The 18,384-nt window shown below is 39.4% G+C and overlaps 1 protein-coding gene across 2 annotated transcripts in view; it reads right to left on the bottom strand.

Moving 5' to 3' along the window:
• Nucleotides 1-9,871: 9,871 nt before the first annotated feature.
• GPATCH2L (G-patch domain containing 2 like) overlaps nt 9,872-18,384 on the bottom strand; it is a 59,300-nt gene continuing 50,787 nt past the window's right edge. Inside the window, exon 10 of one of the 2 annotated variants that reach the window (XM_065871840.1) lies at nt 9,872-10,455. In XM_065871840.1, the coding sequence (XP_065727912.1) occupies nt 10,295-10,455 (161 nt within the window). In that variant the 3' untranslated portion in view covers nt 9,872-10,294. The remainder of the gene's footprint in view (nt 10,456-18,384) is intronic. The other variant, XM_065871839.1, reaches the window with a different exon arrangement.

The following is an 18,384-nucleotide window of genomic DNA, read 5'->3' on the forward strand; positions in this document are numbered from 1 at the left end:
ATGCACAGGATTTTTATATAGTTATAAGTATTTTCTTTTTTCTTTTTCTTTTTTTTTGCGGTACGCGGGCCTCTCACTGTTGTGGCCTCTCTCGCTGCGGAGCACAGGCTCCGGACGCGCAGGCTCAGCGGCCATGGCTCACGGGCCCAGCCGCTCCGCGGCATGTGCGATCTTCCCAGACCAGGGCACGAACCTGTGTCACCTGCATCGGCAGGCAGACTCTCAACCACTGCGCCACCAGGGAAGCCCAGTTATAAGTATTTTCTAATACCCGTTAGGATTTTTTCATTGATTCATTGGTTATGTTATTAAATTTCTAAATGCATTACAAAATCACACCTCCCCCCCTTTGGGCTATTGTCTTTTAAATTTACTTTCATTGTGATTAGAGTGTGATCTATGTGACTCTAATCTTTGGAATTTACTAAGGTTTGCTTTATGGCCTAAGAGTCAATTTTTATAAATGTTCAATCTGTGCTTGAAAATAATGTGTAATTCTTCATATTCTTGGGTGTGATTCCATTCATGTCCATTACACTAAGCGTATTTGTTATTTAAATATGCTATATTCATAACTATTTCTGTCTACTTGTTATATCAATTACTGAAAGAGTATATTTTAAACTTAGTTCTGCTTATGTATATTGAGGCTATATTATTAAGATTAGTTGAGAATTAGTATATCCCCCTGACAAAATGAACCATTTATCAGTAATTGAACCAATGTTTATTATTTTGTAGAGATTATCCTTACTTCCTCTGATATGTGCCTCGTATATTTTTTCCATCCTTTTCCTTTTCAATCTTTCTTTAAAGTTTTAGATATGTCTCTTATAAAGAGCATATAGCTGGATTTTAAAAATCCAGTATTATAGGCTTTATCTTTCAACTGGAGTAATTCATTTACACTTTACTACTATATTTGAATCCTTTTACCATCTTATTGTATACTTTTTTCTTAACTTTCTAATTTATTTTCTTATCATTCATTTTATCCATTATTAGTTTAAATGCTATATTCTTTATATTTATTCTTTTAAAAGTTACTCCAAATATTTTAACAGATCTACTTACCTAAAGTCCCTAACAAATAAGACTCTTTACTCTCCTCTTGAAAAATTAAAGGGCGGTAGGACATGTTAACTCTCATCAACCCCTTTCAAAAGTATATGCTTTTGTTGCCTGGTGTTTTGAAGCCTCTCTTTGACTTCTTGAAATATATTTAAAACATGTGTAACATGTTTATATTCTGTGCTAATAAGTACAATATCTAAGTTATTTGTGAGTCTGATTCTCCTGTATGTTGTTTCTGATGACCTGCACTCATGGTACTCATTTCCTTCTTTGGTTTGTGGTTTTTAACTGTGAGCTACCCATATTCTTTGTAACTTTATCTGTGGGAATTCTTTGATACCTAGATTGAAGTTTCATTCCTCCAGAGAGAATGTGTTTGCTTCTGTCAGTCATCTGGGGTTACCACCTACCTGGGTCCCTTGTAAATTAAATTCCCACTTGCAGTATTTTGGACCACACGAGTAGTATAAATTTGGGCCATAAACCTCTATAAGGGGCAACTTGTTAAAAATTTTTAGGTTAAAATAAAAGCTTTTCCTCCATCCAGGGCCAAGGTCAAGAAAGGCATGTTCCCTTGCTGTTATTTCTGCTTGGTGGGTTTATTTAGTATCTACCCTTCCACTGTAAGTGTAGCACTTTGAGGTTCCTCGCTCTGTGGGAGACCTCAGATCTCCCTGCCTTGAGCAGACCCTGCTTTACCTCCTGCACGCAGCATCACAGTCATCGTGACAGAGACTCAAGGAGACCAGCTCTCAGCAGATACCTTCAGCGTGAAAGCTGGCTTTCATCTTACTTGCCTCCCAAGTTTCGAGCTTTCACATCCCTTTTTGACCTCTACAGATTCTTTCATTTCTTTCCACTGCTTTGTGCATTTAGAAAGATGTTTTTTCACCCTCAATGATCAATGATAAAACTAAACCCAAAAGTAAAAGTATTCAGTAAGTTATCAGGATAAAAAATTAGCATATAAAAATCAACAGCCTTCACATATAAGAACAATAACAAAGTAGAAGACATAATGGCAGAGAAAACCCCATTTACTAGCAACAAAGATTAAATACTTAGGGATAAACTTAGCAAGAAATACAAACCTATACAAAGAAAATTTTAAAACAGTCTTTGAAAGGCACAAAAATAGACTTGAACAGTAGAAATACATCCCCTGTTCTTGGACAGGATGACTCAACATTGTAAAGATGCCATTTTTCTCTAAGTTAGTTAATAAATGTAATACGATCTCAATAAAAATATCAACACACTTTTTAAAAATGGAGTTAAGCCGGCTGACACTAAAGTTTATATAGAAAAACAAACATGTAAGAATAGCCAGAAAAACACTGAAAAAGAAAAATTATGAGGGGACTAGCTCTCCCAGACATTAAAACATACTGTGTTTAAGGAATTCATCTCTCCCCAGTAGAAGCTAAACTTTCCAGATAACCTCATACTCACTTCCTGCAGTTAGGACATAGGCACCTGACAATCAGATCCACCTATCCCAGATTTTAAATCAGAAACTAGTGATGTAAAGAAGCCAGAAACACAGTCCCTTATGGTGAGGGTGGAGCCCCTACATAGAGTTCCAAAGGCAGCATGCAGTGATGTGGAAAATCAAGTTCCACTTTATTATTAGTGGGGAGAATGCCTGAGACTCCAACAAAGTTTTCTGATAAAGTAAGCTCCAACATGGCACCCAAGGTCAAAAAGAGGTGAGGAAATGGGTCTGTCTCTCCCCTAAACTCAAACTAAAATCTTACCAACAGCAGCAAGTAAAAAAACTGAAGCAAGTACTACATGGCGGGTAGCCTTCTTATATGTAGAAGTGGGCCCAGGCCTCCCTACCAGCCCAAGACCCTGGAAAGGAGAAAGCAGAAAAGGGACCACAGTTCAGCCTGACTCTTCATGAAGAACAATTCCACCCACTAGTAAATAGGGGCTATCCATCATAGAAACTGACTAGTGTGGTTAGCAATTCTTCCTACTTCAGTGGGCTTGAAGGAGGAGCAAAGAGAAGTGAGGAAAGGAGCAGACACCTTGAGTTGGCTTTCCTAGTTTACGGTTATCATCAATGAATGGAAGTGCTTCACTCCAATCTGTACTTTAAGCCAGCACATTAAGGCGGCATGGCAAAGGAACTCACTAGCACATGGGTATTGATGAAGTAACGGAGGGGAGGGCAGAGGCAGACATTCAGTCTGCATTGGACTGACCTACTGACCACTCTGCCTGAGAGGCTGAGAAAGCAGGAGAAAGATCAGGAGAGCAGGGTCAGAAGAGTCAGAATTCCAGAAAGGAAGCAGTTATATGGTATCAAGACATAAAGATCAACCTAAGGACTAAATCTGGGCAACCAGAAGTCACTGGTGAACCGAGCGAGAACAATCTTAATGGCGGCGAGGGTAGCGGCCAGGTTTTAGCGTGTCAGCTCTCAGCCTCGGCTGCATGTTGGCTGCATGTCTTTGCTTTAAAAAGACTGTCCCACTACCCCATTCTCCTGTAATTGGCTTGTGGTTCAGTCAAGGGAATTAGGGTTTTAAAAAATCTCCCCAGATGATCCTAGTATGCAGCCAGGGTTAAAAACTACTGCTTCAGTGAATTGAGAATTAATAGACAAAGTACAGGAAAGAACAGTATTTAGTGCTAGTCAAGGGGTTCAAAGGGTTGAGGAAAGGCATTTTTGTTTGAAGAGGGAGTCTCTGAATGTGTTTAAATGCAAAGCCATATGTGTCAGGAGTGAGAAGCTGTATTGAGCAAGGCATCTGATCAAGGGAGAGGACCTGGAGTGTAAGAGAAGGGATTTGTTAGGGGGAGGACAGGAATTTCCAAGACAAAGAGGTGAGGAAGGGTGTATGTGAAGGTGTGTAAGCGGGAGTTTCCCCATCTAATGCTCTCTTATCTGTTAGGGGAGAGATGAGATTAGCTGCTGGGGTTGAGAGAAGGTGGGGACTGAAAGGGTTGAAAATGGCCAGTTTGCAATAGCTGCTGACAATAGGTGGGAGGTTGAGCGAGATAAATATTTAGAGCAATTCAAATTGTCACCATGATTTTGGGGTAGCAGATTTTCATGGAGAAATACATGGCCCACTGGGAGGAGCAAGGTGTAGAAACTATATGTAGTGAAACGGGTTGATTTAAGTCAGTCACCAAGGCTACTTATAAGTTCTCTGATATTTTCTTCCCTTTTTCAGTTAAACATTTGAATGAGGGATCTGCAAGGGTCAGAACTCACTTCTAGCGAAATAAAACATTATTTTCATAATTTACATCTTAAAATTTTTTATATTCCCACACCTTGATAATATCTAGTAACGCTAACATTTTTGGCCAGAGGTACTTTTAAATGGTTTTCAAGACGGAAAAGAAAAATTACGTGGTGCTTAAAAGACTACAAAAATTGAAAGGAGAGCTGAACAGTCTATACATGTGTATTAATCATGTTTTATATTTCCAATATATTATGATGTTTCGACATCTTAAAAAAACTTTCTGGATGGGGAAAGATGACCCGTCTCAGGGCTGGCCGGTTCTTAGAGACTGCAAAGGACTCAGCCTGCAGCATGCTTTTGATATGCAAACTAACCGCGTCTGATGGAGCCACACCTCCTCCATCTGGCCTGCACACCCCTGGACACAGTCATCCCAGGGCCAGGCACCAGTGTGGAGCCCACACTGTAGCCCTAAGGCCCTGGAATTATTCACTAGCCATGCCTAAACTGTTCTCCCTGCCCTGCTTTGCCTTTCCCAAGAAAATCCTGATCATGGCTCTGGCCTAAACCTATCACTTGTTCCCATCTTCTGCCTCCTGACCCAAACTTGGTGTTTGTCCTGTGGCCCTGCATGGCAAACCGTGCCTCCTGTTTCTATGGGAACTGTAACATTAGACTTTTCTTTCAATGGCACTGACCTTTCCGCATCATCAGTCACCTTTATAAATAAAACTCCAGGCACGAAACATGAGCATCTGAGGAAATGATACTAGAGAACTCCTCCGTAGCCACACATATTCCCAGAAAGAGAAATTTGGTTCATAGGCTTTAGTAATAAAGTAGGGCCTACGCCAATTCACACAAATAAAATCTAAAGAAAAAAATGACCATACCACCACTTCAAAGCTTTAACATTAGAGTACTGTCTTCTGAAACACTGAATCGTAAGTCAGACGATGAAAAAATATAACATGTTGTTACTACTGGTTCCCAACCCCTGCGGAATCACTAGCTGAAAATGTAAAACAAAGACAGTAAGGTATGATTAAGTGGGATCACTGAAAATTGATTTTTACATGCTCTGAAGTACTGAGATTAATTCCCAGCAAAAGATTACCAATAATTCAACAGGTATTTATTACACAATAGCTATGTACTCAGGGTGTTTTCTTCTTCCAATTATTTTTTTCATTTTTGTGAGCCATACTTTAAAGACTTCATCATTATGAAAATATATGACATTTTCCCATGAAACTAAGATGTAATGAACAGGTATCATAAAATCATGGATGGCAGTATCTTACACAAATGTTTTACTGTCGGTTATGAAAATCAATGATCACTCACAGACTAAAAATCCATTGTTATACTTTAATCCACTTTTAAAAGGTTGTTTCTATCCATCTAAAAATGGCCTCAATGGCATTTTTCTCCACATCATCCTTTCTCAATGTTTCCAGGAGATCTTTCAGGAACTTGAGGGAAAAAGTATGGGAAATAAAGACATTTAACAGTTTCTGCAAAGAACCATACACAAAACATCTCCATACTTATGGAGGAAAGTATAAGAGCACCTCAGAGCTTGGGGGGGACACCAGTATATTAAAACACTCCTTTTTAACTGTGGCAAAGCCTGCGGTTCTTAAACATCATTGTGCATCGTTCTTAAACATCAAGTCCCCTGGAGGGCTGGTAAAAGACTCCTGGGCCTTACCCTCAGAGTTTCTGATTCAGCAGATCTGGAGGGGGGGAGAATGTATGCATGCTGTTGATCTCGGGGCCCTAGCAGCCCTGCTCTACGCATCTCCTTCTCTTCCCCTTTCCCCTTGCCTTCCCAGTCTGAACCTTGCCAAGATTCCTTTCCTTGGTGAACATCTTCAGGATCTGCCCCATTCTTCAATACTGTGCTTGGAAAAAATTTTTCCCCCCACATTTGACAATTTTACCAAGTGCAGTGCAGGGCAGTGGCAGGAAAACAACTTCTTTTGGCCATAAGTTTGTTTTGCTGGGCTTGTTAAAAACCTTCTAATCCACACTCTTCGGCAAGATCACTCAATTTCCTTTGTTTCTTTTCCATGTTGCTATTTCCAGGCATCTGATGTTCATCTGTTTCGTGATCTTGATGAAAGCATGTGTGGGCCACTTGTGTTTAGTGCTAATAGCAGAACCCACCAATTTCCTCACCTTTTTTCCTCTGTGCCAGTTTTCTCATGGGGTAGGAACCCAACCTGATTGCTGTCACTATCAGTAACCACACTGTCACAACTGGAGAGGGAGATAAGGAAATACTGACAAGTAAAATGGGCAGCTGAAACATTAGCAAAGGAAGCAGCTGACAGCAAGAGCAAACCGCTTCTGCCACCCCTCCCACCATCCCATGAACCATGATACAGCCTATAAGCTATGTCCCCCACTAGACTGTATCCACTGCTGCTAGAGAAAGCCACTCTGTTCTCATCCCAGCTCAGATAAGGTTCACCAAATATACAGAATGCTGAATACGGCTAATGCTGTATTTTTACACAGCTTAATCCCCAGGAAATAAAAAAGCTTGTGGCTCAGAATCATGGTAGTGAAGCCAAAATAAAGCAAAGGCTTGAAATGAATCAGGCATCACCAGGAGCCTTTTCCTGGAGCCGAAGTGGAGAACCCATCACACCAGCAATGACAGTGCCACCTAGCTCCTTCCTCACGTGACTCTGAGACTCGTTCAACTCTAAATGACTTGCTGCTGTGATAACTCTGCTCCTGTACTTTGAGCATCAGAACTTGCTATGCTGTGATCTAGACTGCATTTCTGGTTCCAAAGTAGAGATATGTCAGATTCACCTATCTGGGATTCACAAGTAGTTTAAATTACCTCTCCTAGGTATTGAGCTTTACTTAGCAAAGGATGCCACAAGCATCACAGATTAAGAAGCTTTATTTCAGCTTTTGGTCATTTTGCTGCCAAAATGGCCTCATTTGCAGCCTGTTTCTATAGCCCAGCACAACTCTGTCATCTGAAATTTCCAATTGCATTTGATTTCTAAAGAATTCAAGGCTAAATGAGGCCTATTTATCGAGAACACACCACTCAATAAAGATCATACTCTGCCCCTCCAAACCTGGCACCATGTAAACAGCTACTAATTTCCTCTTCTGAACAGTTCTTACCAAAAAGCAACACAAGTTTTGATGCAAATGAAGTTGTTCCCTTTATAATACTGCACCTGAAAAATACTCTCGAATTCCCTTAAACCGGTAAGCAAGACTACCCTTTATGAGCGATGCTCATGCAAGTACATGACGTTTTCGCCCATTGTGAAAAATACCCAAGATTAGGATTTAGACAAGCAGACTGGACAGCAAGCTGGGATAAATCAGAATCCTGAAATTAGGAAGAACTGTGGAACTCTGCTTCGGTTATTACTTTTGAGCAGATCAAACACAAGTGAGCTCAATGATTATCCTCAAAAGAAGTCAAGCTATAATTTTTTTTCAACAGATTTCAAAACCCGATTTTGAAATTATACCTTTTGTTGAAAGGTAACAGATTTCTCTTAATTTATGACATTATACACTTTGCCATATAAAAAGGATATTTAAAATTTAAGATTCAAAATAAACGTGATTCTAAGAGTATTCCTCTGGAACTGACTCATAAAAAACAAGCAGAATAAGTCGGTGAATAATTCTGCAAGCGTGCTCACGCAGCAGCTTAAAATAAGGAGCACAATTTACAACCCTGTATTGGAAAAATATTTGTGTGCTTAATGGCTATTCTCTTAGGCAATTAAGTTTCTCTCCTAGTTATTACAGATATGGCATTTTGGGTTGCTCCCCGTTGAAAGTGTTCAAAATATGTACGAAAGCTTGATCAAGAAAGGTGATAAACATTCTGTTTATCTGGCATACTGTTTCAAAAATATGAGTCTCAGAGTGACTCAGGTCTATCAGTGACAACCCAAAGATTATAACCCAGGGCCAAGAAAGTCTGTAAGTCTGGGATTTTAGTCTGACTTGATTATGAGATTTGGGGCAAGTCACTGAGACTGTTCTTGACTCTATAAAATGGTAGCAATCACCTACCTTTACATCATAGATGTTTAAAAGGTAAATAAAGTTGTGCATATAAGTGATTTTTAATCGCAGGTAGAAAGGAGAATTATTAGGCTACATGTCATGAAGAAAAAGATGCTACCCGAACTACAGAGGTCTTAACAGGCGATGATCACAGGACTGATCTCTGAATGAGCCATGGAGCTTAGTGCAAAGAAAATAAAATTATTATGTTCATGAATTTCTCCCTTAAATCCAACAAATTATGTTAGAAATGTGTGCCTCGGGACACTATTGGGACTAGGTAAGAATGCACATATTACAACAAAAAGATACCTTCATCACTAGAACAACTGAGTAGAACCACTTTATATTCAACAGACATTATGTTTTCTATTCTGCTATGGGTGCAGCCATAGGAAGGGAAGTACACTCGCTACTGCACAAGAATCTGGGTGGCTCCCAGGGATGCTGGGCTGGCTTTAGCACTACTCCTCATGCCGTAATCTCCACCCGCCCCTCCCTCCACCATATTCCTTGTTGTGGACAACTGCCATGTTCTCAGTCTTACATGAAGTACTATGTAAACTTAGCTTCCAGTACCCCTTTCCCACCAGATTCACACCCACACCACTGACAAGGACATTCTGGAGCTACCACTGATAAGGACAACAATTTTTAAAGGAATACGACAGAGCGGCCCACCATTAAATTGTGTGTGAGAAAGGACAACTGCGCTTCGGGGAAAGAAAGGAGGCTCTGTCCTAGCAGGTGCAGGGGTGGGAGTTCCTCTAGAATGTCACAAGAGCAGCGGACACTTGAGAATGGCTTCTGTGTATCTCAGAGTAAAAGCATTCAATTTGTACAAAAACGGGCCCTTCTGCCAACCAGGCCCCTCAACGACAGACAATCTTGATAATACTTTTTTAGAAAGGGTGGCTTTTCTTCAGAAGCTCTAGGCAGTCACTTATTCCTCATTTTGACAAAGAAGCATCCAACTTGAGGCATGGCTGTATATATAACTCTTCATGCAGCTGAGCCGTCATAAACATACCAAGTATAAAGGCATGTCAAAAAGACATTTTTCCTCCCCAAAGTATGGCCTCAAAAAGCCATTATTATAATAGAGTATGAATTTCTGCTACAGGTTATTGACCTATAATACTAACAATAAAAGTCTCGTTTAGTACATAAAGGCTTACACCGCAACATGAAGTATTAAGACACAATCCACTGTTTTAAATTTGCTGTACACCTAAAGCACCTTCTTCATGACACCGATCTGTATGTGTATATATATATAGGTCCTCTTTCAGTAGAACACAGACTTTGGAGATGAGGCAAAGTACAATGCAGCTGCTGGCGATTCCAACAGGACATCTAGAAAAATGGAGTAAGCTTCCAAGGCCCATGCTGCTGGTAGTCTTTTCTGAGGCTCCAAATTGAGTACTTGGTGGATTTATCTTATTGGCACTCTGCTTGAATCAAGACCAGGCTCAAAGGCAAGCCTTATCTCCTGCAAACAATTCCACACACAGATCTTAAATCTGTGTTTAACTTTGTCTGGAACTGGCTGCAAATTTGGAACTCCCTCAAATGGTATTAAAAGCTCTACACAAAAAATATGCAAAAGCAGTTACTAGTTCTTCAAGAAAAAAGACATACCTGCAAAACAGCAACAGCTCTGTAAACAGAGCTGTAGGTAACTGTTGGGACAGCAACAGCAATGTAACAAATATAGCATAGGATGACTTTTTCTAAAAAAATTGCTGTCCTAATATTTTACAATTAAAAAAAAAAGATTTTCACAATATGATTTTCTAAGAGAAAGAGTCCACTTCTTTGAAGAGGAGTCAGCCCTGGTGGCGAAAGGACTGGGAATGTCAATTAAGATATGCAAGGCAATATAATACAAAGTCCAATATTTGTTTCAGCAACATCTAGTCGGCTCTTGGTGGGTGAAATTCTGCTGTCTAGCTGTATCCAGGGCTCTTTTCTTGTGGCATTTTAAAAAATGTTGCTGCAGTTGAGTCAGTGGTTTTCTCTGCAGCAGAGGTCCTGACCAACCACTCAGAGTTCGGAGATGTGGGGGCCTGTGATGCTGGTACGGTTGGCTCCACTGCATCCATGTGAACTGGTAAGGGTGTTACAATAAAAGTAAGGAGGAAAAAAGTCAAAAGGAGACAAATTAGAATGAGAGAGATGTCAACACAAAACTTTCTTAATTCTTATACTTTATGTCCTATTAAACCAAGTGGCCACATAAAGTTTCTTTTTTTTTTTAAACCAAAAAATAAAGGCAAGATTTAAGTAAGATAAGTATTGTATTTCTCCACCTCAGAAAATGGGTTTAACTGAACAAATGAGTAAATCCAGTAGTACAAATTCATAATGTAGTAATAATCACTTACTAAGCATTTATGTGCCAGGCACTGTACCGTGTAAACAACGTATACTATAATCTTGTTTCTTAATGCAAACTCTTAGAAGTAGGTATCGTCATCTCCATTTCCTGGATCAGAAAACTTAGGCATAGAGAAAGCAGATAATTTGTTCAGGGACACAACCGGGCTGGTTAAGTAGCAAGACTCAAACTCATATATACTGGACTCCAAGCCCTCTGCTCTTTCTACAACATCTTATGCCTCCAATATGACAGTGTCACCAATAAATACTGAATAATAAGGCAAATGGCAGAAAAATCACACACCAAGCCCATGGTTTTTCAACAAGCACATTAAGACATTCTGGACAGGATAATCATTGCTTGTGCAGGGCTGTCCTATTTTTTTTAGGACACTTACCATTCTGGACCCTGTCCCTGAATGCCAAAAACATTCCCCAGTCATTGTGACAACCAAACACTGTCCTCACATTTCCAAATGCCCCCTGAGCAGAGCAGTACAAACCACCATCATACCCCCACTGTTGAAAACAAATATAGACACTAAAACAGAGCAAAATCTTAAAAAGTTTTGCTTTTATCCTGTTACAATAATTCCATTCCCAGGAATATAACCTAGAAAAGTAATTTTCAAATTATGTGTCACAAAATCAATGTAGTGGGTCATGACCAATACTTTTTTTTTCTTAATGAAAAAGATGAGATTATATCATAGTGCACCCAAGGGTTTATTTCAGATTTACAGGTACACCCAACATTCAAACATAAATTTCAGAAAGAAAAAAAAAAAAACCTTGAAAGCTATTAACTCCATGGCACATATACAAGAGTTTTTAGAGGGTAGTGGCTTTCAAACATTTTGGAACCTCAACCATAGCAGCAAGAAATACATCTGACATCACCACCCAAATCTCTCTCTATTTCTCACACACATGTACTCATTCACTCCTATTTAAGTGAAAATAAATTTCATAAAACTATAATTACCATTACTAGATGCTCATCAACCATGGTGAAAAAACTGTCCTAGATTCTTGGCTTGTTACCTTTTTGAGGAGTCCTATCCAAAGAAGTGGAATTAGACTATGGAAATTGTGCCATCTACTTCTCTGGATACATTTCCTTCAGAAAATGAGAACTTTCTTTGTGATCTCATGGACACAGCAGTTACAAAGAAACCTTGCTCCCTAGAAATTGCAAGCCCCTTCTCCAAGAACTGGGTCTTGGTGCTCCAGCCGGGTGTCAGGCCTGAGCCTCTGAGGTGGGAGAGCTGAGTTCAGGACAATGGTCCACCAGAGACCTCCCGGCCCCTTGTAATATCAATCGGCGAGAGCTCTCCCAGAGATCTCCGTCTCAACTCTAAGAACCAGCTCCACTCAACGACCAGCAAGCTCCAGTGCTGGATACCCCATGCCAAACAACTAGCAAGACAGGAACACAACCCCACCCATTAGCAGAGAGGCTGCCTAAAATCATAATAAGGTCACAAACACCTCAAAACACATGACCAGACACGGTCCGGCCCACCAGAAAGACAAGATCCAGCCTCATCTATCAGAACACAGGCACCAGTCCCCTCCAACAGGAAGCCTACACATCCCACGGAGCCAACATTACCCACTGGGGGCAGACACCAAAAACAATGGAAAATACAAACCTGCAGCCTGTGAAGAGGAGACCCCAAACACAGTAAGTTAAGCAAAATGAGAAGACAGAGAAATACACAGCAGATGAAGTAGCAAGGTAAAAACCCACCAGACCAAACAAATGAAGAAGAAATAGGCAGCTACCTCAAAAAGAATTCACAGTAATGACAGTAAAGATGATAGAAAATCTTGGAAACAGAATGGAGAAAATAAAAGAAAGGTTTAACAAGGACCTAGAAGAACTAAAGAGCAAACAAACAATGATAACAACATAATAAATGAAATTTAAAATTCTCTAGAAGAAATCAATAGCAGAATAACTGAGGCCAAAGAACGGGTAAGTGACCTGGAAGATAAAATAGTGGAAATAACTACCGCAGAGGAGAATAAAGAAAAAAGAATGAAAAGAATTGAGGACAGTCTCAGAGACCTCTGGGACAACATTAAATGCACCAACATTTGAATTATAGGGGGTCCCAGAAGAAGAGAAAAAGAAAGTGACTGAGAAAATACTTGAAAAGATTATAGTTGAAAACTTCTCTAATATGGGAAAGGAAATAGTCAATCAAGTCCAGGAAGTGCAGAGAGTCCCATATAGGATAAATCCAAGGAGAAACATGCCAAGACACATATAAATCAAACTATCAAAAATTAAATACAAAGAAAAAATATTAAAAGCAGCAAGGGAAAAACAACAAATAACATACAAGGGAATCCCCATAATGTTAACAGCTGAACGTTCAGCAGAAACTCTGCAAGGCAGAAGGGAGTGGTAGGACATATTTAAAGTGATGAAAGGGAAAAACCTACAACCAAGATTACTCTACCCAGAAAGGATCTCATTCAGATTCGATGGAGAAATTAAAACCTTTACAGACACGCAGAAGCTAAGAGAATTCAGCACCACCAAACCAGCTCTACAACAAATGCTAAAGGAACTTCTCTAGGCAGGAAACACAAGAGAATGGAAAGACCTACAACAACAAACCCAAAATAATTCAGAAAATGGTAACAGGAACATACATATCGATAATTACCTTAAATGTAAATGGATTAAATGTTCCAACTAAAAGACAAAGACTTGCTGAATGGATACAAAAACAAGACCCATATATACGCTGTCTACAAGAAACCCATTTCAGACCTAGGGACACATACAGACTGAATATGAGAGGATGGAAAAAGATATTCCATGCAAATGGAAATCAAAAGAAAGCTAGGGGGCTTCCCTGGTGGCGCAGGGGCTGAGAGTCCGCCTGCCGATGCAGGGGACACAGGTTCGTGCCCCGGTCTGGGAAGATCCCACATGCCACGGAGCGGCTGGGCCCATGAGCCGTGGCCGCTGAGCCTATGTGTCCGGAGCCTGTGCTCCACAGCGGGAGAGGCCACAACAGTGAGAGGCCTGTGTACTGCAAAAAAAACAAAAACAAAAAAAAAGAAAGCTAGAGTAGCAATTCTCATATCAGACAAACTAGAGTTTAAAATAAAGACTATTACAAGAGACAAAGAAGAACACTACATAATGATCAAGGAATCAATCCAAGAAGAAGATATAAAAATTGTAAATATTTATGCACCCAACACAGGAGCACCTCAATACATAAGGCAAATGCTAACAGCCATAAAAGGGGAAAGCAACAGTAACACAATAACAGTAGGGGACTTTAACACCCCACTTTCACGAATGGGCAGATCATCCAAAATGAAAATAAATAATTAAACACAAGCTTTAAATGACACATTAAACAAGATGGACTTAATTGATATTTATAGGACGTTCCATCCAAAACCAGAATACACTTTCTTCTCAAGTGCTCATGGAACATTCTCAGGATAGATCATATCTTGGGTCACAAATCAAGCCTTGGTAAATTTAAGAAAGTTGAAATCGTATCAAGTATCTTTTCCGACCACAATGCTATGAGACTAGATATCAATTACAGGAAAAAAACTTTAAAAATGCAAACACAAGGAGGCTAAACAATACGCTACTAAATAACCAAGAGATGACTGAAGAAATCAAAGAGGAAATCAAAAAAATTTAGAAACAAATGACAATGAAAACACGACAACCCAAAAAAAAAAAAAAAAAAAAAAAAACACGACAACCCCACAACCTATGGGATGCAGCAAAAGCAGTTCTAAAGGGAAGTTTATAGCAACACAATCCTACATCAAGAAACAAGAAACATCTCAAATAAACAACCTAACTTTACACCTAAAGCAATTAGAGAAAGAACAACAAAAAAAACCCCAAGTTAGCAGAAGGAAAGAAATCATAAAGATCAGTTCAGAAATAAATGAAAAAGAAATGAAGGAAACGATAGCAAAGATCAATAAAACTAAAAGCTGGTTCTTTGAGAAGATAAAATTGATAAACCATTAGCCAGATTCATCAAGAAAAAAAGAGAAAAGACTCAAATCAACAGAATTAGAAATGAAAAAGGAGAAGTACCAACTGACATGGCAGAAATACAAAGGTCCATGAGAGATTACTGCAAGCAACTCTATGACAAAAAAATGGACAACCTGGAAGAAATGGACAAATTCTTAGAAAAGCACAACTTTCCAAGACTGAACCAGGAAGAAATAGAAAAGATGAACAGACCAATCGCAAGCACTGAAATTGAAACTGTGATTAAAAATCTTCCAACAAAAAAAGTCCCAGGACCAGATGGCTTCACAGGCGAATTCTATCAAACATTTAGAGAAGAGCTAACACCTATCCTTCTCAAACTCTTCCAAAATTAGCAGAGGGAGGAACACTCCCAAACTCATTCTACGAGGCCACCATCACCTTGATACCAAAACCAGACACAGATGTCACAAAAAAAGAAAACTACAGGCCGCTAACACTGATGAACATAGATGTAAAAATCCTCAACAAAATACTAGCAAACAGAATCCAACAACACATTAAACGGATCATACACCATGATCAAGTGGTGTTTATCCCAGGAATGCAAGGATTCTTCAATATACGCAAATCAATCAATGTGATAAACCATATTAACAAGCTGAAGGATAAAAACTATATGATCATCTCAATAGATGCAGAAAAAGCTTTTGACAAAATTCAACACCAATTTATGATAAAAACCCTGCAGAAAGTAGGCATAGAGGGAACTTACCTTGACATAATAAAGGGCATATATGACAAACCCACAGCCAACATCGTTTTTAATGGTGAAAAACTGAAACCATTTCCACTAGGATCAGGAACAAGACAAGGTTGCCCACTCTCACCACTATTATTCAACATAGTTTTGGAAGTTTTAGCCCTAGCAATCAGAGAAGAAAAAGAAATAAAAGGAATCCAAATCGGAAAAGAAAAAGTAAAACTGCCACTGTTTGCAGATGACATGATACTATACATAGAGAATCCTAAAGATGCTGCCAGAAAACTACTAGAGCTAATCAATGAACTTGGTAAAGTAGCAGGATACAAAATTAATGCACAGAAATCTCTTGCATTCCTATACACTAATTATGAAAAATCTGAAAAAGAAATTAAGGAAACACTCCCATTTACCACTGCAACAAAAAGAATAAAATACCTAGGAATAAACCTACCTAAGGAGGCAAAAGACCTGTATGCAGATAACTGTAAGACACTGATGAAAGAAATTAAAGATGATACAAACAGATGGTGAGATATACCATGTTCTTGGATTGGAAGAATCAACACTGTGAAAATGACAACACGACCCAAAGCAATCTACAGATTCAATGCAATCCCTATCAAATTACCAATGGCATTTTTCACAGAACTAGAACAAGAGTTTTTACAGTTTGTATGGAAAGACAAAAGAACCCTAATAGCCAAAACAATCTTGAGAACGAAAAACGGAGCTGGAGGAATCAGGCTCCCTGACTGGAGACTATATTACAAAACTACAGTAATCAAGACAGTATGGTACTGGCACAAAAACAGAAATATAGATCAATGGGACAGGATAGAAAGCCCAGAGATAAACCCACACACATAGGGTAACCTTATCTTTGACAAAGGAGGCAAGAATATACAATGGAGAAAAGACAGCCTCTTCAATAAGTGGTGTTGGGAAAACTGGACGGCTACATGTAAAAGAATGAAATTAGAACACTTCCTAACACCATACACAAAAGTAAACTCAAAATGGATTAAAGACCTAAATGTAAGGCCAGAAACTATCAAACTCTTAGAGGAAAACATAGGCAGAACACTATGACATAAATCACAGCAAGATCCTTCTTGACCCACCTCCTAGAATAATGGAAATAAAATCAAAAATAAACAAATGGGACCTAATGCAACTTAAAAATCTTTGCACAGCCAAGGAAACCATAAAGAAGACAAAAAGACAACCCTCAGAATGGGAGAAGATATTTGCAAATGAAGCAACTGAAAAAGGATTAATCTCCTAAATATACAAGCAGCTCATGCAGCTCAATATCAAAAAAAAAACAAATGAACAATCCAAAAATGGGCAGTAGACCAAAATAGACATTTCTCCAAAGAAGATAAACAGATTGCCAACAAACACATGAAAGGATGCTCAAGATCACTAATCGTTAGAGAAATGTAAATCAAAACTACAATGAGGTATCATCTCACACCAGTCAGAATGGCCATCATCAAAAAGTCTACAAATAATAAATGTTGGAGAGGGTGTCAAGAAAAGGGAACCCTCTTTCACTGTTGGTGGGAATGTAAATTGATACAGCCACTATGGAGAACAGTATGGAGGTTCTGTAAAAAACTAAAAATAGAACTACCATACGACACAGCAATCCCACTACTGGGCATATACCCGGAGAAAACCATAATTCAAAAGGAGCCATGGGGCTTCCCTGGTGGCGCAGTGGTTGAGAGTCCACCTGCCGATGCAGGGGACGCGGGTTTGTGCCCCGGTCCGGGAGGATCCCACATGCCGTGGAGCGGCTGGGCCTGTGAGCCATGGTCGCTGAGCCTGCGCACCCGGAGCCCGTGCTCCGCAACGGGAGAGGCCACAACACTGAGAGGCCCGCGTACCACGAAAAAAAAAAAAAAAAAAGAGTCATGTACCACAATGTTCATTGCAGCACTATTTACAATAGCCAGGACATGGAAGCAACCTAAGTGTCCATCAACAGATGAATGGATAAAGAAGATGTGGCACATATATACAATGGAATATTACTCAGCCATAAAAAGAAACAAAATTGAGTTATTTGTAGTGAGGCAGATGGACCTAGAGTCTGCAGACTCTAAGTCAGAAAGAGAAAAACAAATACCGTATGCTAACACATATATATGGAATCTAAAAAAAAAAAAAGGTTCTGAAGAACCTAGGGGCAGGACAGGAATAAAGATGCAGATGTAGAGAATGGACTTGAAGACATTGGGAAGGGGAAGCTGGAACGAAGTGAGAGAGTAGCATGGACACATATACACCACCAAAAGTAAAACAGACAGCTAGTGGGAAGCAGCTGCATAGCACAGGGAGATCAGCTCGGTGCTTTGTGACCACCTAGAGGGGTGGGATAGGGAGGGTGGGAAGGAGATGCAAGAGGGAGGGGATATGTGGATATATGTATACGTATAGCTAGCTGATTCACTTTGTGATACAGCAGAAACTAACACACCACTGTAAAGCAATTATACTCCAATAAAGATGTTAAAAAAACCAAACCAAAACAAAGAAACTCTGTCCTAGAAAAACTTTGTTTTGCTACCTATTTTTTATTATGGTAAAATATATATAAAATGTACCATTCTAATAATTTCTAAGCATCCTGTTCAGTAGCATTTAGTATATTCATATTGTTGCACAACCATTACCACCATCCATGTCCAGAACTTTCTCATCATCCCAAATGGAAACTGTCTACCCATTAAACAATAACTCCACATTCTCTTCCTCCTGCAGCCCCCGGCAACCACCATTCTACTTTCTGTTTCTACAAATTGGATTGTTTTAGGTACCTCTTATAAGTGGAATCATACAGTATTCATCCTTTTGTGTTTGGCTTATTTCACTTAACATGTTGC

The sequence above is a fragment of the Phocoena phocoena genome, chromosome 2, assembly GCF_963924675.1.
Source record: "Phocoena phocoena chromosome 2, mPhoPho1.1, whole genome shotgun sequence".
NCBI lineage: Eukaryota > Metazoa > Chordata > Mammalia > Artiodactyla > Phocoenidae > Phocoena > Phocoena phocoena.